Source organism: Bufo gargarizans, chromosome 4, assembly GCF_014858855.1.
Source record: "Bufo gargarizans isolate SCDJY-AF-19 chromosome 4, ASM1485885v1, whole genome shotgun sequence".
Taxonomy (NCBI): domain Eukaryota; kingdom Metazoa; phylum Chordata; class Amphibia; order Anura; family Bufonidae; genus Bufo; species Bufo gargarizans.
The window spans coordinates 155,506,186-155,529,588 of NC_058083.1; the positions used below are offsets into that span (position 1 = coordinate 155,506,186).

A 23,403-nucleotide genomic window follows, 5' to 3' on the forward strand; every position below is an offset into this window, starting at 1 on the left:
TTTTGAACGTCCCAAGAGTTCCTGTGTCCCCCAAGGAATTGGGCGAGAAAACGAGATTTTTGTATAACTTACCAGTAAAATCTCTTTCTCGCTCTTCCTTGGGGGACACAGCGCCCACCCATTGTTTTTTTCTGACTTGTTGGTATTGGTTTGGTTACTCCTTGCCTTTGTCTTTCACTACTTGGGCACATAACTGGAAGTCTTTCTCTCCAGGCTGAGGGTATAGCTGCTGGAGGAGGGGCTTAACAGTCTTTTACTTAGTGTCACGCCTCCTATGGAGATAAGCTATACCCAAGAGTTCCTGTGTCCCCCAAGGAAGAGCGAGAAAGAGATTTTACTGGTAAGTTATACAAAAATCTCGTTTTCAATGGTGTCGCCATACAACATGCTGCAAATCCGACCTGGCTTCATTTCTTGAAATTTGCGACTTTTTTGTCGCGTGCCAAATGTCGCCATTTAGCCCTAGTCTTATAGATTTGCTGAGCTTCTATAATGCAGTCCACTGTAGGGTACTGCATTCACATTTCTCTCAGCAATGTCATGCCAGAGGACTATAAGACAGAATGTCATTCAGGATCAATACATGATAAGTAAATATGTAGATTACAGCAATTCTATAGAAACCAGCCAAGAGTATTTAAATCTATTCAAGTATCTTAATGCTAGAGTTAAGTAGCTGATGTATTCAGCAAGCACCAATCAAACATTGCATCACTGTCCCAGTCCCTAAGCATGAGCAAAAAATGCAAGCAAGGCCTTGAGCAACAGGGCTGCCCCTAGGCAATGTTCTCCTGTTAGTTTTAGACAATGTAACGTATTACAGATTCCACTATATGACATAGAAAATGCATGCTGAATATATGTGTTAGCAGATCAACTTAACATGCAAAGTAAGAAGTAGATTTCCTTCCATCTGTGATAACATGTAGTCCACGACTAAACACAACTATGGGATTTCCCATAGGGAGAACATCCCTGGCAATTACCAATGGGTTGGCACTAATTAAATTGCCTCTGCAATATAAGAAAAATCCTCTGAGACCTTACAGATTTTCACATATTTCTTGCTTTGCTATGCAACTGTTCACCAAGCCAGATATAATGTACAAATACCAGCTCTGATGTTCGGTTTCAGTTTAGAATTTTTTGGTGTACATTTATTCATACATTTACAGTACATCTCTTGTTTGGTAACTTACATATAAAATCATAAGTAAACTTCTATTTCTACAAAGCAGTTACCGTTTACATCAGAATAATTCCTAGCCTTCATACATTAGCAATAATTGCCATATGTGGACCAGTGAAAATATCATTCAGTTAATTTATACTTATTTGAACAGTCTCCCTGTGCATGTCCAGAAGTTGTGACAGGGAAAAGGAGATTGCTACTTAGCAGTCCCTCATTGGCTATCATTTTAAGAAAATGTCCTGAAGAACCATGAGTTGCATAGGATGTCTGGGTTATTTTCACCTTGTATATCATAATTTTAACTTATGTTCTTTGACTTTTGTTGTTTAATAACTTTTAATGTGTTTGTGTGGCATTGTAAGTTAATCTTTGACCTTCTTCTGTTTGTGGTTCCCAGACTCTTTATATTCTGAGCCACCAGATGTTCAGCAGCAGCTCAATCATTACCAGTCAGCTGCTCAAGCCAGAAATAACAGCAACAATAGCCCTGTTCCTCCTCCTTTGGCCAATTCAGCACCTGAGCCAAAAGATGAAGCGGTCCTCAACTGTGAATTTTGTAACTTTTCTTCTGGTTACATTCAGAGTATTCGTCGTCACTACCGGGACAAACATGGGGGAAAGAAGCTGTTTAAATGCAAAGATTGCTTTTTTTATACATGTTTCAAGTAAGAAAAAAATATGGTGCATTGGAGCTTTTGTATATCTGTGCAGAGGATACATGTCCCATGTTGACATCGTTTCCTAACTCCCTGCAGTATTACCTCTAGATTACAAAACTCCAGGGGTAGAATACACAAAAAAGACAGTGGGGAAATTTTTTTAAGACTGGCATTCTCATACCCCAGTCTTGATCCCTGTTTAGATAAATTAGATGTGCCTAATTTATTAAGAGCCAGATACTGCAATAGGCAGTCCATGAGCCAGAATCTGAAATCTACTCCAGCTAGAGACTGGTGCAGACTTCAGCTATAACTTATGCCAATTTCTTAAAGGGTTTTTCCGAGCCTGTGAGTCCCAGGCTATTAGCTGTGCGCTGCGATTGGCCAGCGCTGCAGCAAGGGACATGCCTAATACAAAAACTCTGCCCAGTACAACAGAGGGAGCTGCAGACACCGGAGCCTATACCGGGCGAACGGAGCGGCGCTCAGACATACTAGTAAGTGCAGGGGGACCCCTGGGCGCCGCTCTGCCCACTGATATAGTTAGTTTTTAATTTTTAAACTAGTGAAAGGTCCTCTTTAAGGCCCCTTGGAATTACTGTATCCAACAGTACCATCCATTTAGTTTCTTTGTCACCACCCCTAGATCCAAGTCTTATCCTGTCTATACCCCTCACTTTTAAACCTCTTGGGTTACAAGCATGGTACTTACGAAAATGACAAGGGATAGATTGCAGGCCATCAACATTTTTTCAGAGACATCAAAGGCAGCTTAGATTTTATTGATTTTATTGATGTTCTAAGACACGTACTTTAAGCGTTCTTTTAGTCATCCCAATATATATTAGATGACAGGGGCAGGTGATCAGATATTTCACGGCTTCCGTGTTACAAGTAATATTGTGTACAATTTTATATTCTTTCTCTTTGGAGGAATCCCAAAAAGTGGTGGAACGACTCATATATTTGCAGGCCGCATATGATCCACATGAGAAAGATCCCCATTTAGGACCCCTACTGCCAAAAAGCCCTCTCTCTGTATCCACTGTATAGTGGCTAATTATGTATAAGCAACATAAGTAAACATAATGATATAATCAAAATGTAAACTCCATGATTAAGCAATAGATCACGCAGATTTCTTCCAAGTAATTTAGGGATAAGATGGCAGAGTCATAGAAAGATCTCTATCCGTTTGAAGTACTGCCCAATGCTTACGGAGGATATTATGAATAGTACACTATTAAAGGGAATGATAAATCTTACCGTAGAATCAACAATCAAGCTTTCCAGTCATGTATGTTCTAGGAGCACATTTTCTGCTAACTTTGGGTGGTGCCATTCCTCTGAGATTCCTATAAATCTATTAATAAATTGACAGCTGGGTGTTTCCAGCTGGGTTGTGTCCCTACAGAATAAAATCAGTGTCAACATACAGTTATCAATTTAATCATATATTTCTAGAAGAAATAACAGAGGACCGGCACAACATAGTTCAAATAGAAAAGATGTTCCAGAATTGTTATTTTATGGAGAATGCAGGTATTTACCAAAGCAGCCTGACAAGAGGGATGACAACTCATCTTTAATACTTATAAATTAATTTCATTTAGCCATAACTTTTTTTTAATTTTTCCTTATATATAGCTTATGTATAGTTGTACTTTCCAACAGCACATTTAATATTTCATACAATGTATTGGGAAGCTGGAAAAAGTATTAATGGAGTGGAATTGGAGAAAAAAAAATTCTCCATTGTTTTATGGGTTTCATATTTATTACATTTATGGCTAGACTATTGTAAAATCAGAGTGTTCCTATTAAGCCCTGGCACAGTGCAGTGGTAACTTTGCTATGGCAGGGCTGGAAGCCTTTAAGTACAACGCACATCACCAGTGAGATAAAAGATAAATAGGGTCATTTATCAAACTGGTGTAAAGTGGAACTGGCTTGCAACCAATATCAGATTCCATACCATAGCAACCAATCAGATTCCACCTTTCATTTTCCACAGGAGTTGTGAAAAATTAAAGGTGGAATCTGATTAGTTGCTGTGGGCAACTTAGCCGGTTCTACTTTACACCAGTTTGATAAATGAACCCAAAAGGGACTAAATGAAAAAAAGAATATATTGGAGAATGTAAATGCAAATGACAGAGTATATATTGTGTATAGAGATTAAAGATTTAAACTTGTTATAATAATGTCATAAAGAATAAATATTGTTTTAAAGTCACTCTATGGGATTAAGGGACATTTGGTTTAGCAAGGGCAGAAAGATTCTCTTTCACACTCCATACAGCATTACATTGGAATGAGCTGCTGACATAGATTTCAATAAATAGATTAAATAAATACATATAAATACTATACATTGGGAATGTGTTCCACTTGCATATCTACCTTCATTGATATTTGATACCCCCTACTGTCCATTTAAACACTATGTAAAAGTAGCATGGACAATAACAGCTGTCACGTAAAAAAAAATTGGATGTGCAAAGATCCTGTGCTAAGATTCCATAGTGGCAGACAAATTGACCTCCATGGTCACATGACAATGCATATGTAAACTTTCAGACCAAGGATTAGGTTTCAAGTGAATGCAAATAAGTATGTTTCAGCACTTAAGTTATTTGGTCAAATGTCCTCTTATTTCTTAATCTCGAGAAATATGCATACAATTATATTTACCTTAAAGTTACTGCAACACTTTTAGAGTGGATACTTCCTTCACTTGAGTTATGTACAGGAGACTTAATGACTACTTAATGTAAATATATTGATCTTACTTCCACAGATCAGCTTTTACAATGCATGTTGAAGCTGGCCATTCAGTTATTCCTGAAGAAGGACCCAAAGACCTTCGATGTCCCCTGTGTCTTTATCATACCAAATATAAACACAATATGATAGATCACATCGTCCTTCACAGAGGTAAATTATTTACTCCAGTATGCATGCACCATTTTTGATGCTGGATCATGTAAAGTCACTCATGATTCCTTCTAGCATATTTGGAAAACCAATCTTTTCTTAATTATACGCTCTGTTATATTCATTTTTTGTCTATTATTACTTGTTGTGATTGACAGATGAAATAATTTATACTGCTGATATAAGCACATTCAAAAAATGCTGCGAGTAATACAGAATTTTCAACCTCTGGAAATGTATCACTGCTGGGGATATTTTAAAAACAAGGGCAATTACTTTCTACAAGCAGCAAGATAACTGACAGTGAACCGACAGCAACCTCACACTGTTCCACCACAGCAAATTAGCTTTACAGCTGAAATTGACAATATTTAAAATACTTTTACCTAACTTTAAAAGTGAAAGAACATCATATAAAACAGGTTTCTGTGATACAATATCATCAAACATATCAAACTTGGTGTACTGTGCCTATTAAAGTAAATGTTTCATCAGAAAATATGTTATCAAAGATCTGGACTTTGCTGCTGCAGGGGAGCCACAAGGCCACTACCTCTTGGAATAGTCCTGGTGTGGTTGGCTGTTGATCCACAGAGATCAGAGACACCAGTTTGTAGAACCAAGGGAACAGGCAATACATGTAGTCAGGAAAACAGGCAGAGGTCAGGGCTGCCAGAGTTTGTGCAAATCCATTAAACAATCCAAAGGTCAGGTAAGTGGCACAGGATCAGTACAGTGAACAGGCACAGGTCAGTAATCAGACAGACAAATGTATAATAGCTCTTTTACAGGCTTTATCTAACTAGAGAGACCTAGCAAGTAAAGACCAATTGCTCAGGCCAGAACTAAAGGAAACAGCCAGGTATATATTGGAGCAGCTGATAAGCAATTGGTCACAGTCATGCAGCAGCTCACAGAGCAAGAGAAGATCAACCCTCGCAGTGATGATGACTGGTACTATGAATACAAGACCCAATTCACACACAGGAAGCCATCACCTGTGAACATAAGACAGCGGTGGTCATGAACCATCATTGTAATATAACCCCCACACCTTACTCCCTGTCTTTTTTGCCCTGGATACTTGCACAAATTCCTTTAGGAGGTATTGGGCATCAAAATTCTCCAGAAGCTGCCAGGATCTCTCCTCTGATCTAAGGCCCTCAGAACTGATAGAAGAAACAGCAGGAACAGAACATCCGATATACTGTTTGCGAATGAATGGCTCAGCAACTCTCTTCATACAAGCAGAAACCTGAAGCAATTGGAGACATCCATGCAGCAGCTCACAGAGGATTAACCCTGACAATGCTGAAGACAGAGGTTCAATGAATATAAGCTCTAATTCACACAAAGGAGGCCATCAACTGTGCGCACAGGACCATGTCGGCCATGAACGACCATTGTAACAACTGTTCACTACTGCTGTATAATGTCTTCCATGCTGTTGCTTCTTCAGCAGGTTTGCTTCAGAGATAAAGGGGTCTCTTTTTTTCTCGTGAGTATACTCTATATGGGAGATATCACAGCAGGAAATCTCTTGCACCATCTTTCCCATTCCCCTCTTAATGGAACTCTGTTGCCAATTGTAAACTGATGTCTCAGTGAAACTGAAAAACCTTCTCAATTCTGGAGATGGATTTTGATCAGTGAATTTATAGTGAATTTTCTTCTTAGATATGTTACAAAGTTTCTTAATTTTATACTATTGATTTATGGAAAGTTGTGATAGCTTACATAAACATGCAGATTAAAGTTGCACCCATGAATATTGTCAGTGAAATGAAAATACTACTTAAACAGGAATGTAAGGATGTTAAAAGGAAGACATACTCTGATGTGTGTCTGAGATGTAAAGGTAAAATCAAGAAAATGTTAAATAGTTGTTTGTTGAGTGCCAATAAGTATGCTTTTAGTCAAATGTTTTCTTGTGCTGTACTCATGGCACTACCGCTGTGTTTGCAATGCTAATTCTCTGCAACCCTATCAGAGCTGTGGCTGCTTGCTTTGCATACATCTGAAAGGAGTACATGACAGATAGAACAAGCAGTCCATCCCACCTTAATCCATATTAATAATACAGCTGATTTTCATTATTTCTGGGAGTGTTATTTAAAATATTTAGCACATTAAATAGAGTGTTATGCAGTATATTTTCATTAACACATAAGTAGATGTAATCTTAAAAAAGATTAGATACATCGGTATACAGTGGAATATGTTGTCTATAGACTCCCATGTAGAAAAAATATATATATCTCATGCTATTCAGGTTTCTGTGAGATGCTTCTGTATGGAATAGTTTACCAGACTCTTACAAAGAGTAAAAAAAATTATGAATGTAAGGACTTTCTTACAAAATGGAGCCACTGACAAGCAAAAGGGTAACAATATTTTGAACTTTTGACTTTCAGGCTCCATATCTCACCATCCACTACAGATTTGAACACGAGACTACCATCATTTTATAGACAATCACCTTGGATCTCATACATAAATTGGACTTGCAACTATTTAGCATACGATTAGTTCTGCAGATTCTTGGTATGTAACTGCATTGTTACTGTTTTGCTCCTGGTGGTGGAACAATCTTTTTCTTCTTGTACACTACAAATTACAATCTGTTGTCACATTCCCTAATAGCTCAGTGTGTTATTAGGTTGATTCCCAAGCAAAAGGTCACTGGTTCGAATCCAGGAGCAGCCATGAAGATTTCCCAAGAAAAAGAGAAACAGCATCATCCAGCTCATCGGCAGTAGTATCTTGGCCAAGTAAATTGTCAAACTGCATCATGTGAGTGCCATGACAGTTGGAAGAATGTCTGTTGAATGAAGTCCGTCCATCCATTCCAAAGACAAGAGGCATGCTAAATATCAGCAAGTCAACTCATTACAAGGTCTATTAGTTCTGACAAGACAAACATGGCTCATATGCTTTGTAATATTGAGATCACATACGCCCATGCAAGCACTGTGCGAATGGTGGCCCAAAAAAGGGTGAAGAAGTCACGACTTTAATATCCTCATAGGAAGTGTTGACTTTAGTTTGTAAAGTGTGGACAGTAGAAGATTGGAAACCGGTGATTTGGAGCGATGAGATGAAAGTCAATAGACAGGGCTCTGATGGGTGCAAATGGGTCTGGAAGAAAAAAAGGAAAAGGGTGCTAACGGATCGAGAAGTTGAAGGAACTGTCAAGTTTGGTGGAGGAAGCCCAATGATTTGAGGTTGTTTCACAGCCAAAGGCGTTGGATAATTGACCAGGATCTATGACTACACCTCTTGTCAGGTGCAGCCCGTTGTCATTACTGCATTCCCTACTTAGTTTGGTCTCACACTTCATACCATGGGGTTAATATTCTCTGCTTGGATTTGAAAAAGTTGGTGTGTGGACCTTACCTGTGTTCCTGCTCATCCATTTTCTATAGATACAGTGGGATGCGAAAGTTTGGGCAACCTTGTTAATCGTCATGATTTTCCTGTATAAATCGTTGGTTGTTACAATAAAAAAAGTCAGTTAAATATATCATATAGGAGACACACACAGTGATATTTGAAAAGTGAAATGAAGTTTATCGGATTTACAGAAAGTGTGCTATAATTGTTTAAACAAAATTAGGCAGGTGCATAAATTTGGGCACTGTTCTAATTTTATTGATTCCAAAACCTTTAGAACTAATTATTGGAATTCAAATTGGCTTGGTAAGCTCAGTGACCCCTGACCTACATACACAGGTGAATCCAATTATGAGAGTATTTAAGGGGGTCAATTGTAAGTTTCCCTCCTCTTTTAATTTTCTCTGAAGAGTAGCAACATGGGGGTCTCAAAACAACTCTCAAATGACCTGAAGACAAAGATTGTTCACCATCATGGTTTAGGGGAAGGATACAGAAAGCTGTCTCAGAGATTTCCGCTGTCTGTTTCCACAGTTAGGAACATATTGAGGAAATGGAAGACCACAGGCTCAGTTCAAGTTAAGGCTCGAAGTGGCAAACCAAGAAAAATCTCGGATAGACAGAAGCGACGAATGGTGAGAACAGTCAGAGTCCTACAACATCATCTTGCTGCAGATGGAGTCACTGCGCATCGTTCAACCATTCGGCGCACTTTACACAAGGAGATGCTGTATGCGAGAGTGATGCAGAGGAAGCCTTTTCTCCGCCCACAGCACAAAAAGTGCCGCTTGAGGTGGGCTAAAGCACATTTGGACAAGCCAGCTTCATTTTGGAATAAGGTGCTGTGGACTGATGAAACTAAAATTGAGTTATTTGGCCATAACAAGGGGCGTTATGCATGGAGGAAAAAGAACACAGCATTCCAAGAAAAACACCTGCTACCTACAGTAAAATATGGTGGTGGTTCCATCATGCTGTGGGGCTGTGTGGCCAGTGCAGGGACTGGGAATCTTGTCAAAGTTGAGGGACGCATGGATTCCACTCAGTATCAGCAGATTCTGGAGACCAATGTCCAGGAATCAGTGACAAAGCTGATGAAGCTGCACCGGGGCTGGATCTTTCAACAAGACAACGACCGTAAAAACTGCTCAAAATCCACTAAGGCATTTATGCAGAGGAACAAGTACAACGTTCTGGAATGGCCATCTCAGTCCCCAGACCTGAATATAATTTCAAATCTGTGGTGTGACTTAAAGAGAGCTGTCCATGCTCAGAAGCCATCAAACCTGAATGAACTAAAGATGTTGTGTAAAGAGGAATGGTCCAAAATACCTTCAACCAGAATCCAGACTCTCATTGGAACCTACAGGAAGCGTTTAGAGGCTGTAATTTCTGCAAAAGGAGGATCTACTAAATATTGATTTCATTTCCTTTTTGTGGTGCCCAAATTTATGCACCTGCCTAATTTTATTTAAACAATTATAGCACACTTTCTGTAAGTCCAATAAACTTCATTTCACTTCTCAGATATCGCTGTGTGTGTCTCCTATATGATATATTTAACTGACATTTTTTATTGTAACAACCAATGATTTATACAGGAAAATCATGACGATTAACAAGGTTGCCCAAACTTTCGCATCCCACTGTATGTTACAGGGAGACGGTGGTTCGTTCACCTGGGACCTAGTAGTCTCATTCCCTGCCACTACCTAGGGAATTTCTGGGCTCCTATGGTCTAGGTTCCGGCGTATGTATTTTCCCATCTTCAGGGTCTATATATACTGACAGGAGTCAGGGCCAGGTTTAGGGGCTTCCTAGGAGGTGTCACTCCCCTCCCCTGTATTCGTGACAGCTATATGTGAGTATCCTACAAGATGAGTTACGTCTTACACTCGAATACTATGGGTATGAAAAGGACCACATAGTGTCCCAGCAGGACAATGACCCGAAGCATATATAGAGATTGGCGAAGAAATGGTTAAATGATAATGAAGTATAGGTGTTGGATTGGCCCCCACAGTCCCCAGATCTCAACCCAACACTTGTGGGTAGAACTAAAGGAAAAGCTGTATTCGGCCAAGTAAGTCGACCATTATGCACCAACATTGGAAATGTGTAGAAGAGACTTGGGAACAGATTTTGGTCAATACATGCTTGAATCTGATCGAGAGTTTGGCCAGAAGGATTCAGGCAGTGTTGAAAACCAAAGGTGGATTTACAAAATAATAAAAATGAAAACTTTGAGTTTTAGGAGCAAAACAGTTACAATGTAGTTACATGACAAGAATCTGCATTACTTATAATATGCTAAAAAGTCCAATTTATATATGAGATAGCCAAGGTGATTGTCTATAAAATTATGGTAGTCTCATGTTCTGAGCTGTAGTGGATGGTGAGATATAAAGCCTGAAAGTCAAAAGTTCTAAACATTGTTACCCTTTCGCTCATCAGTGTAGTCATGTACATGAGCCCTTACCCTAATTTACTATGACTGTATTTTGGGAGTTATATTGAGAAAATGTGGAACTTGTATTCTATTTCCAGTCCTTGCTTAGAGAACATGCCATCTTCATGCTATCAAATGACCACCCCAGGTCACACTGCAAATATACAGAGCAAACAGCAGATTTTTCCATGGAAATTTGTGAGCAGCCAGACATTTCCCTTGCAGGAAAAACGTAGTATTACATGATAGCATTCAGATGAATGGCCATCCACATAATTTCTCAAGTTCGCCAGAATGTTATGGCTCAGAGTGGAGTCCGAAGTCCTCCTTTGTGATGTCTATATGCCTTAATAGGGCATATGGACAATGGTTTTCCTGCGTTGCAGTGGCATTAGTCTTTGTTACATGCAGTCTCTTTAAAGGGAACCTGTCACCATGAACATGCAGTAGTGTCTTATAGAGCAGCAGGAGCTGAGCAGACGTATGTATATAGTTTTATGGGAAATGATTTATTTTATTCTTTTAAATCTCCCCTCTTTATATGTTTAGGACATACTGTAGGTGGTCAGTGCTATTCTGTGACTGTATGAATGCAGCATTACTGAGTAGCACTGCCCACATGACTTCTAGTTCAAAAATATATCCAAAAATAAGAGTGAATCTGGATCGCACATCCTTATACTATGCTTTGATCTAATAACTCCTTCTCGGTATAATTAACATTGCCTCTCAGCGCATTTGATAGTATACAGCCCCCTATGTTGCATGTTATACATGAGGCATTATTATACATTTTGATCAAAAAGCATAGGCCCACTCACCATGTATAGCATGCAACATAGGGGGCTGTATACTATCAAATGCGCTGAGAAGCGATATTAATTATGCTGAGAAGCAGTTATTAGATCAAAGCATAGTATGAGGATGTGCGATCCAGATTCACTCTTATTTTTGGATATATTTATATTTCAAAGCATAGGAAGAGCAGAGGTTTACATTTGATAAATTACAAGTGTTTCTGAATAGCCACAGCCCATACTGCTCTATTACAGCTTTAAAGGGAACCTGGTGGCAGCAAGTTGGTTATTACATAATTTAAATTGAATGTTTTGATAATTGCCTTGTTTACCAGATACTTTGGATTTTCAGCATTTTCATATATCAGGACAGTTGCAAAAGTACAATATTGCTTGTATAAAATGACACCAAACTACCAACATAAAGTTTATTGTTTAGGTAGAAGATTCCCAGCAGTTGCACTTTAGCTCAGGTTACTTGTTGTTTTAGCCACTTTGTTCATTTGTGGCTACCCAAACAATTAGATGCTTCATACTGTAGCACAAAATATTTTTTGTAAAGGTCATTGTTGGAACAGGAAGTATTGTGTAAAATAAAGGACCTCATTCAATGGAACTGGCATGAGTATTGATGTGTAAATGTTTGATTTTGTTTGTTTTGTATGTAGCTTCAATGTCATTTTTATGTCTTCATTACAGAAGAGAGAGTCGTTCCTATAGAAGTTTGCCGTTCCAAGTTATCAAAGCAACTGAAGGGACTTGTTTTTCGATGTGATAAATGCACTTTTACCTGCTCAAGTGATGAAAGTCTACAACAACACATAGAGAAGCATAATGAATTGAAACCTTACAAATGTCAGCTGTGCTACTACGAAACCAAACTAAATGAAGAACTAGATAGCCACCTGAGAGAAGAGCATAAGGTATGTGTAATAGTCTGTGAATGGCTAGCAAACCTCTAGAGAGAAGCGAATTTGTCAGAACCTAGTTTACAGCAACTTTCTGAATACATTTCCAGTGCAGGAAGTAATAATTCTGTTATATGAAAATAAAGACTCATGATAGAGTTCATATGGAAGAAGTATGCAAATGTATTAGATGAAAGACATCTACATAGATCTGATGTACAAAAAGTAGCCTCCAATAAAACCAGGGAAAAAGTAAGTTTTCGAAAGTAAAAACGCTGCTCACAGGGATATAAAAGTATTAAAGTGTACCGTTAATTCTATAAAACTTTTAACATATAACATAATGACATGTTAGAAGTGCTTTGTTTGGTGGGGGTCCACATGCTAAGACCCTCACCGATAAGTGGAAAGTGTGTAAGTGCTTAGCTGAGTGCTGTGCGTCTTCGGCTGTAATCAACTCTCTAATAGAGTGGCGTACAGAGCCTAATAGAGTGGTGTACAGGCTCTTAAAAGGCATCAAAAGGTCAGCAGATTTGTACATTTGAAACTGGCTGCCCTGTTACATGTGCACTTGGCAGCTGAAGACATCTGTGTTGGTCCCATGTTCATATGTGCCTGCACTGCTGAGAAAAACAATGTTTTATTATATGCAAATGAACCTCTAGGAGCAATGGGCTCAGCTCTCTTTGCAATGGCAATGCACCCGTTGCTCGCATGATATAGCTCATGAATATATCTGATTCTTCACCCAATTGCCAGCACTGAGACCCGTTCCACATGCTGGGTCTCAGTCAGGTTCTCAGTAATATAGCTAATATTTCACTATGCATTGTGATAAGCATCCATAGAACTGGGTTGCAGTTTGGATACTCGGTCTCTAAAAGGTTCACTGGTATATGGTATACCTGTAGTGAGTCAGTGAGTGTATATGGTAATACATACACACATCCTCTGAACAAAATAACATTATTTCTTTGATACAAATAATTTTCCACGGTACAATAATCATATTGCAGTCAGTATAAATGTATATATGCCTACGACATAAATTTATATATACATGCAATCCAGTGGCAAATACTTGCTGGTTTGGAACAATCTTTACAGTTATTGTTGGCTTTACATAGACATGGTTTTAGACTCGCTGCAGAAGCTTGCAACAAAGTTGCGCAGTTCCATGAAAGGGACTTCTGGCCATCTCTCATGAGTCACGCATTTACTATATTCATGATTGATACTAGGCACTATGCCATTCCATTGCTCCCCATTGTAATGAAACCATGATATGACATAGTCTCATGGTTTGTATGCCCAATTCCAATTTGTAAACATTGCTTTTATTAAATATGCACAGTCAGTGGTGCATCACAGATTAGTAAATGTATTGCTGTTCAGTAAATGGAAAATGCTTTATTCCGAGCTAAGCAGTTCAGTGGTTTACATACAGTATAGTCATTTCCTTTTAAAGATCTTATCCACAGTGTTCAAAAGATTATTAATGCAGTACATCAAACTGAAGAATTTGTGGTTACTGCTGCCTTATGTACTGTAGGGAAAGGCTTTTCTTTGCAAACATTATATCAAAAGGAGTGTTTGTAGATGTAATATGTAGGAAAATGTAAAGTGTATGTTCATTAAAGTTGGAATTTTATATAACTTGTATTTTAGTACCATGTAATAATATTTAACTATCTAAATCCGTACCTGCACAAAGAGGTTGTTTAGACAACCTCTATTCATAATTCCTCCCTCTGAGACCCAGCAGGAATGGCACATTGATTGTGCCATTTTGTGCTTTATTCCCCCACAGCATTGCTGAAGTGAAAAAGGATATATAGCTGATTCCATAGGGGTTCTGAAAAACTGAGAAATCTTTTGAAAGAAGAAGATTTTTCAATTTTAGGTAAATAATGTGTAACCAATGTATACTGAAAAGCGCGGCAACCTTTCATATACTCTGTGTATTAATTCTCCACCGTTTTTAGATTTCTATTTGTTAGTAAATGGAACCATTTGTATGGTTGGCACTTTTCAACCTCTTAGCGTAAGAAAAAATGCTTTAATTCACACACAGATCGATCTTGAAACTGGCAAGTAAACACAAAAACATATTAAAAAGCTGAAAAATGGTATACATTAATATATATTCACACATCGGTTGCTGTATTACAGGTGTGCCGTAACTTTGAACTAGTTGGATTAGTTAATTTGGATCAACTGGAGCAAATGAAAGATAAAACGGAGACTTCAAGCAGTGATGAAGAAGAAGGTGCAGCTAAGACCGGAGGTTGGTGGCTGTTTAAAGGGGTATTCTGGTTTTACAGTTTTCAACATCATTTGACGATAGGTTATCACTTACTAATAGTGATCTGTAATGCCACAAAGTCCTGCACTCCATTGTAGTAACTTGAATTTTTTCGCAATGTTGGTTCCCTATCCTGATGACATAATGTCAACTTCCGAGTCGTGGCAAGGCTTGTAAGACTCTGTTGTTTCGACACAACATCATCAGTGACCTTGACTCTCAGGATGGTGTTCTACTCATTATTCTAGACCCTTTCCTGTAGATGTGATGTCAGCAATGATACTGTTTCTTAGGGCAGGGTGTTTCAAGCAGGCTTGGATCTGTCACATTAGAGTTGGGAGGGGAAGGAAAGGCAGACACTTGATGCTACAGACTCTCCCCATGAGTCTTGTGCCAGGATGTAAACAGGGGGTGCGCATCACAGATCACAGTCACACAGGAGAAGTCAAAGAACTTTATTATCTGACTTTCCTATACATTCAGAAAGTATTCAGGCCCTTTCACTTTTTTTCACAATTTCTTATGTTCTGTCCTTGTGTTAAAATAAAAAAAAATCTTAAAAACAAGTTTTCCCCATCAATTTGCACCTAGTAACCCATAACGAGAAAGAGATAGCAAAATTTTGGAAAATTTTGGAAATTTATTAAAAACGCAACAATTAAAATTTTCACGGACGTAAGTATTTAGACCCTTTGTTATGACACTTAAAATTTAGCTCTGGGGGCCTCCAATTTCTCTTGATCATTTTTGAGATCTTTCTATACCTTAATTTGAGTCTACTTGTGGTAAATTCAGTTGATTAGACATGTGTCATGCACTGGACGCCGACAGCTCTGCCTGCAGAGGAGCATGCCCACCAGCATCTGGTTGGCATAGTGACGGGGCTAGGCACTCCCTGTGCAGGAGCGCCTGCCAATTGGAAGCTACTCCGACTTGCTAACGTCACATGTCAAGTGACTGAGGGGAGATCTAATCACTATGTATAAATATATCAGGGGACAGTACAGAGATCTCTCCCATCATCTATTTATCCCCAGGACTGTGACGAGGGGACATCATCTGTGACTGGAGGAAAGAAGGTTTGTACACAAACATAGAAAAGGATTCTTTATGGTAAGAGCAGTGAGACTATGGAACTCTTTGCCTGAGGAGGTGGTGATGGTAAGTACAATAAAAGAAGAGGGGCCTGGATGTATTTCTGGAGCGTAATAATATTACAGGCTATAGCTACTAGAGATGGGTCGTTGATCCAGGGAGTTATTCTGATTGCCTGATTGGAGTCGGGAAGCAATTTCTTCCCCCTTAAGTGGGGAAAATTGGCTTGTACCTCACAGTTTTATTTTTGCCTTCCTCTGGATCAACTTGCAGTTTAACAGGCCGAACTGGATGGACAAATTTCTTTTTTCGGCCTTATATACTATGTTACTATGTGACCAGGAAGAACAGCCTATTTAAACGTACAACCTGCTGGCCACAAGTTGCCTGTGATTGGTGGTATTCTTTCTAGATCGCCTCACTAGCCTTTTCTGTGTTATTAATTCACTGCCTGCATTAGACGGTTAAAAATAAAAGTAATAACACCTTTATTTGTCTGTTATTAAAAAGTATCAACAAAACAGGCAAACAAATGGAGGGGTAAAGCTTCTGCCAGCAATGGGTGTCTATATATGGTCGCACCACTATCACTTGTTGGTCAGAAATACGTATCTGCTGAGGGCCAGCTAAGGAATAGCGTACCTCTAATACATTGACTCCAATGGTCTTGGGTCTAATGACAGCTAGACACGTAACCTCACACACACACACACACACAAGAAAACACAAATAGCTAGGGTGGTGTCCTGCTGAAAATTATTTGTCAGCTCAAAAGCAGGATACACTACACCCTTTGTCCAGAAAGCCCCTCAGCTTTTGGTATGTTGCTTCTTAGGGACAAAAGTCAAGTGACAACATAAACTAATAGCAGATATTGATGCTATAGTTCCCGATGACTGAGCTTTCCTGTACAGAACAAGCACTCACTAAGCATACTCTGCAAACTATTCCTCCCTCCAGTGTAAGCTGCCTGAATAGGATCGTTGCAGAGGTACAGTGGTGCCTTAATATCACCGCTAATCTTACTGTGATGGTGTCACAGTCCCTAACCTGCCTAGCTCTACGCCTTTCGTGAACGCCTCGTCAGGATCTTGTAGCAGATATACAAATATATTAAAGGAAAGTGAGATCAACTGTAGCAGCGCATTGCACGGATAGCGTGCAAACTAACTCCTTATAAGGGATGCCATAGTGGATCCTGGAAAAGAGGCGTATCAAATACCATGACGCCTAAGGTCCTAAGGACTCATACTCTAAATGCCCAAATTATAGTAATACAATCCATAGCATGGACATTTGACCTGTCTTTTCTCCTGGTATTGATTTTTGTGCGGTTTGGACTCTGATTTACAGTTCCTGATTCGGTTTGGTAATGCCGACCAGTTGTGGGCCGCTGTCTAGAGCAGATTGTGCAAACAGGAAGGGACAGTGGGACAGCTGAGTTCAGGGTTCACTGCTTTCACCATAACAATATGATTTGTAAAGAAACACCACTGTCTATATAAGGTCTCACAGATGACAATGCATATCTAAGTGAAAACCAAGTCACGAGGAGGAAAGAACTGCCTGTATAGATCAGAGACAAGATTGTGTGGAGGCACAGATCTAGAGAATGGTGCAAAATATTTCAGCTGCACTGAAAGTTCCCAAGAACACAGTGGCCTCTATAATGCATAAATGGAAGAAGTTTGGAACAACCAGGACACTTCTTAGAGCTGGCCACCCCACCAACTAAATATTCACGGGGACGGACCAAGGTAAGAGAGGTGACCAAGAATCCAATGGTCACTCTGACTGAACTCCAAAGATCCTGTGTGCAGATGGGAGAAACTTCCAGAAGGGGAACCATCACTGCAGCACTCCACTTATCTGGGCTTTATGCTAGAGTGGCCAGAAAGAAGCCTCTCCTCAGTAAAAGAAGCATGAAAGCCCACATGGAGTTTGCAAAAAAAGTGAACTTTTTTACCTCAATTCTAAGCGTCATGCCTTGAGAAAAGCAAGCATTGCTCATCTCCTCCCAAATCCCTTCCTAACAGTGAAGCCTGCTGGTGGCAGCATCATGTTGTAGGGATGCTTTTCAATGGCTGGGACAGGCCAGGGTTGAGGGAAATCTGAATGGAACAAATTACCGAGATATTCTTAATGAAAACCTGATCCAGAGTGGTCTGAAACGCAGACTGGGAAGGTTCACCTTCCAACAAGCAAATGACCCTAAGCACACAGCCAAGACAACACTGGAGTGGCTTAGGGACAACTCTTTGAATGTCTTTGAGTGGCCTAGCCAAAGCTTTGACTTGAACCCAATCAAACATCTCTGGAGAGACCTTAAAGTGCTTGTCCACTGACAGTCCCCATCCAACCTGACAAAGCTTGAGAGGATCTGCAGTGAAGAATGTCAGAAAATCCCCAAATCCAGGTGTGCAAACCTTGTGGCATCATACCCGATAATACACCTGCCAAAGGTGCTTCAACTAAATCCTAATATAGGGTCTGAATACTTATATTCATACAACATTTACATTTTTTCTTTTCAATAAATTAGCAACTATTTTGAACATTCTGTTTTCACTTTCTCATTATGGGGTATTGAGCGCAGAATTATGGGAGAAAATTTTGATTTTATTTATTTATTTTAGCACAAGCCCTCAACATAACAAAATGTGAAAAAATGGAAAGGGTCTTAAGGCTTTCTGAATGTATTGCAAATATTGCAGTTAGCTTGAATTTTGCTGTTATGTTATTTTTGTTGTGTGACCAGAAACACCCTTTAAGTATATACAATGATGTTAGCTGTATTGAAATCTTGGCTAGCATGCAGATCCAGTTGTCTTCAGCAGGGAGTAGACTGCAAGAAAATCTGCTTTCACTAAATATTGGAGGACACCATACCCAAAGTACTGAAACAGGCACTTCCTTTAGTTTGTCCTGTTGGCTCTGTAATGGCCCGCTAATACCGACATTTGGACCAGATTGATCTGGAACAGATGTTCATAACTGATCATTGCAAGCTCGTTAGCTGCATTTACATACAGCAATGCGAGCAGATGCAAAAACCCATCTGCATACAATAGGGGAGATTTATCAAAACCTGTGCAAAGGAAAACTGGCTTGGTTGCCCATAGCACCAATCAAATTTCACATTTCATTTTCCAGAGCAGCTCTGCAATGTGAAAGGCAGAATCTGATAGGCTTCCATGGGCAACTAAGCCAGTTTTCCATTACACCAGATAAATCTCCCCCAACGTCTTTGTTGGCAACATGCCCCTGTTCACACAGGGTGAAGTGCAGCTGATGAATGAGAATTTCATGTGCCACATAAAAGAAACTATCACACAATCTACAAGTGTTTTCTCGTTTGCTAAGTGACCAGCAGCACCTTTATGTGAGTCACTTATCAGAAATGAGCTTTGGTCGGAACAGTAATTCCCTATAATTCCCAGAGTTCATGGCCCATGTAAAAGGGCCTTTAGTTACAGTACAAAAGTATGCATCCAGTCATTGTTTAGTCAAATGATTTTGGGTGTAGAAGTCTTCAAAGCGGACATATCATGTCATCTATGCTGCATTATCTGAAAGCAGCATAAGATACAGGGCAGAGACACAGTATGTCTATATTGTTAGGTGCAGTATTCTTATGTAACAAGAAGAGTATACCTTGCCTATAATAGAATGCCTGGGAGTCTTGCTTCCCTCAGCCTAAACAAGCTGACTGTCCCTGCTTGTTTATGTAGCATTATAATTGAGTTGCAAGCACTATTTGAAACTGTCCTGTGTATGACACACTGCAACAAAAGCCACACTTTATGCCATAAGCAGGCCACAATCTTTCTTTCACCTGGCTTCGGCAAACACATGAAATAATGCTCAGGGTAATCCGAAACCTTGCTTCCAAGATTTATAAAAAAAAGCTTTTTTACAAAAATACATCAATTCAAAATCACATATAGCAATATAAATGTGTCACCATTTGTGGAAAAGTCCATGTCATCCTGTGGTTGAATAAAAAAAACTGTACGCTCATCCTGAGTTTGGTGCAAACTGGATCTAATCCATACACTCCTGGGAGACTCCAGCCTAGAGATGAGGCATCTGCTCAGTCTTACACAGTCTACACATCTTTACAGTATGTAGTGCCAACATATTCTGCAGTGCTTCATAACTGGGGAGGTAACGAAACAAGTCAAGTGACAAATAATCAAAACAATGAGACACAAGGAGAGAGTCCCTGCCCATAAGAGCCTACAATCTAAATGTACTACCAGTAACATATTATTATCAAGATGAATGTGTCACGTATATGCCAGTACATATACTGTGTACTGTGATTTGTTAGAAAATAATATCTTTTTAATAGTTTTAGAAAAAACTTTTCATACTTGTACCAGTTTATGTATCTAACCTATACGTTTGCATTGTGACATTTATAATATAGCACTCTCTCAAGCTGAGCGCAGGGCAGATTTAAAAGTGAATGGTATATTGTTAGGATATACTGACGATGAGAACTAAGGGCCCAAGGGCCCTTCAGCTTATTCTCTGCAGTTCCAATCAAGACAATATTAAAGAGCATCTGGCAACAGGATCAACCCTATTAAACCAGACACAAAGTCTGGCATGAGTTGATCCTGCTAAGTAAAATTGCACCTTTCTTATTTTTCATTAAAGTGCCGTTACCTAGTAATACTTGTTTTATTGTTAGGCAGCTGAGCTTATAGAATCATCCAAGGGCAGGCAGTGCCCGTTGGAGCACCACGTCTTCAACACCCTGCTCCTCCTGCCACTCTCCCTTTCCCACAGATTAACAGGCCCTGTAATCTAGAGCAGTGGTCCCCAACCTTTTTTGCACCAAGGACCAGTTTCATGTCAGACAATTTTCCCAGGGACCGGGGAGGGAGGTGGGGGGCTTTGGTCTTGGACGGGGCTTCGGGGGTGGGCGGGGCTTAGTGGGTGATGGTCGGCGCTGACTGATTCACGCGCATAACAAAACACAAGGTTCATGTTAAAATAGATAACTATTACATTTATTATTAAAATGTGACTCAAAACTGACTAGGGTCTCTGCTGCACTGCTAATATTTTCAAGGTGACATGGAAAAGGAACTGCAGGTCATTGTCCCACTCACTCCATCAGATACTATCTGAAACTGGATGCCGACAACCCCCCGCCTTCATATTCATTTCCATTGGTGGGGCAATGAGACCTAACCAATCCCTCCCTCACTAGCCCTTTTCAGCTTTCATATTGGTGGCAGTGGCTGGCCGGCATCACAGTTGGAAGGAAGGAACACTCTCCTTCCAACCCGCTGTACAGCCGCACGCTGTGTGTGATATGCGCGCCGGGCACGCATGCGTCTGGCGCAGTGGCGTAACTAGAATTCTATGGGCCCCAGGGCAACCTCTGAATTTGGGCCCCCCCTGTGGCAATAATAACCATGAGCACCACCGTGTCATTTTGCCCCCACTCCTATATATTTCATTTTTTGCCCCTCTCTGTATATATTTCATTTTCATGTTGCCCCCTCATTATTTGCTGCCCTTTGCTCATATGGCCGGCGTGGGCCCCCCTTTCTGAATTCAGACATTAGACCGGTTATTATAATGTGATATGATATTAGGGCAGGGGCAGCAAATAATGAGGGGGCAACATGAAAATGAAATATATACAGAGAGGGGCAAAATGAAAAGGAAATATATAGAGATTGGGGGCTAAATGAAATATAGGTAGAGAGGGGCCACTGACAAAACTTTGGCAATAGTAACCAAGTTATAATTGCCAATGTTTTGTCAGAGGCCCCTCTCTACCTATATTTCATTTTGCCCCCATTCTCTATATATTTCCTTTTCATTTTGCCCCCATTCTCTCTATATATATTTCAGTTTTTGCCCCTCATTATTTGCTGTCCCTGCCCTGCCCTCATATGGCCAGTGCGGGCTCACCCCTTTCTAAATTCAAACATTAGTGCCACTGGTCATCATCTGCCCCCAGTACTTGCAGGCTGTGGCGGGCTTCAGTTCGATGCGCAATCCTGTGGCTCTGCCTGCGGCGCACCGCCGTGTCATTCCAGCAGTGATCCCGCAACGCGAGACCCACCGCAGGAGGTCACGGGTCTCGCGGGATTATAACAGGTTATGCAGCGCAGGCGCACTCAAAATATAAGAAGGGCCCGGCCGCCGTACTGCAAAAAAGCACTTGCGGGGCCGCGGGCCCTCCCCCCTGCCCACCCCTGTCCTGGTGTATCCCCTCCTCTGTATTGCGGCGGCCCGGCAAACAATCTTCCAGGGCCCGGTGGTTGGGGACCGCTGATCTAGAGGTTGCGCTGTTGCTCATAGGATCAGCACATGCTTTGGCTGCTTAGGCAGCACAGATGCCTACTGCGCATTCGCTGATGATGTCCTGAGCTGTATGGAGGATCATGACGTAGCATATACTTATGTATATATAATCCTCCCTGCAGCCCTAGATGATTCTTCTTGCAAAGTCGATGTCTACACTTCCAGGTGGCGGATGACACTGTTGGCGCACTCGCAGTAGGTAGATGCTCTGCGCTAATCCTGCGACCAACAGCACAGGCGCTAGCTCACAGGGCCAGGCAGGATGTCTGGCCTTGTCAACTACTGGGAAAAGGGAGTGGCAAGAGCAGCAGGGCATTAAAGATCTGGTGTTCTGAGGGTCTCAGTCACCCAATGTATATAAAAATAAGAGTATTACTCGGTAACAGCGCTTCAGTGAAAGATAAGAAAGTGTCATTTTGCTCGCCAGGTATTGTGCCTAGTTTTATAGTATTGGACCGGCTGGCAGATGCTTTCTAAGAGAACTGCATCTTCAATGGAGCTGTAGTACCCACATGACACATGGTCAGCTGTAACACTGTGCAGTGAAAAGCTCAGGAGTCATAAAGCAACAAGGCATCTTCCTTCCAGTAGTTTTTGGGCGTTTCTGAGGTCGGTCCTCCATCGATCAGCAAGCAACAGCATATCCTAGGTTTAAGCCACTATTTGCTGCAGCTGCAAAATCTCTGTCTACTACTCTCTAATGTGAAAGTAATGGATTCCAATGAAAACATATGAATAACGGTCATTGTTAATAAAAATAGATGCTGAATATTATGATGAATATTTTTTATCCTGTCACGTCTGCAGAACTGTTTGATATCAAGGCTACGGTTCAGGAAAAACGTTTTCCATGTGAATTCTGTGGGAGGACATTTACGCTCAGCACTGAATGGGAACGACATGTATTAAGACATGGCATGTAAGTCAGATTTTAGCTAAAATGAGAGAGGGAGAGCGCACTTCGGAAGGGCCACAGGTTATAGGAGGAAACAGCCAGCTAGTATGCCGCTCACCCGCACATCTTGTGCTGAGGGTGAAAATGCCTGTTGTAGTTTGTATGAAGGTGATGCTCCCTATCCCCACCAGACTGGCTGCTGGGTAGATACAGAGGTATGGAGGAAGAGAATGGGGATTTCAGTGTGCGGCACTACCTCCACTAACTGATAAAAGCTTCTTCTGAACCCATACTGTATCCTGACTGTCCTATGGTGGTAGCACCATTCATTGAAGTCCCTGTTCTCTTCATCCATACATTAAGTCAGATATTAGGACACATTAAACAATTACTTGGTGGGCAATAATTATCTGCATGTCACATTTGTCATGTATTGTTGG

General features: G+C 40.4%; 1 protein-coding gene across 3 annotated transcripts in view; it reads left to right on the forward strand.

The window, feature by feature from the left end:
- The window catches only part of ZNF462 (zinc finger protein 462), a 106,820-nt gene that overhangs the window by 74,861 nt on the left and 8,556 nt on the right, over window positions 1-23,403 (forward strand). For all 3 annotated transcript variants that reach the window (XM_044292037.1, XM_044292039.1, XM_044292038.1), the window contains exons 8-12: window positions 1,590-1,857; window positions 4,652-4,788; window positions 12,127-12,350; window positions 14,508-14,622; window positions 22,876-22,987. In XM_044292037.1, the coding sequence (XP_044147972.1) occupies window positions 1,590-1,857; window positions 4,652-4,788; window positions 12,127-12,350; window positions 14,508-14,622; window positions 22,876-22,987 (856 nt within the window). The remainder of the gene's footprint in view (window positions 1-1,589; window positions 1,858-4,651; window positions 4,789-12,126; window positions 12,351-14,507; window positions 14,623-22,875; window positions 22,988-23,403) is intronic.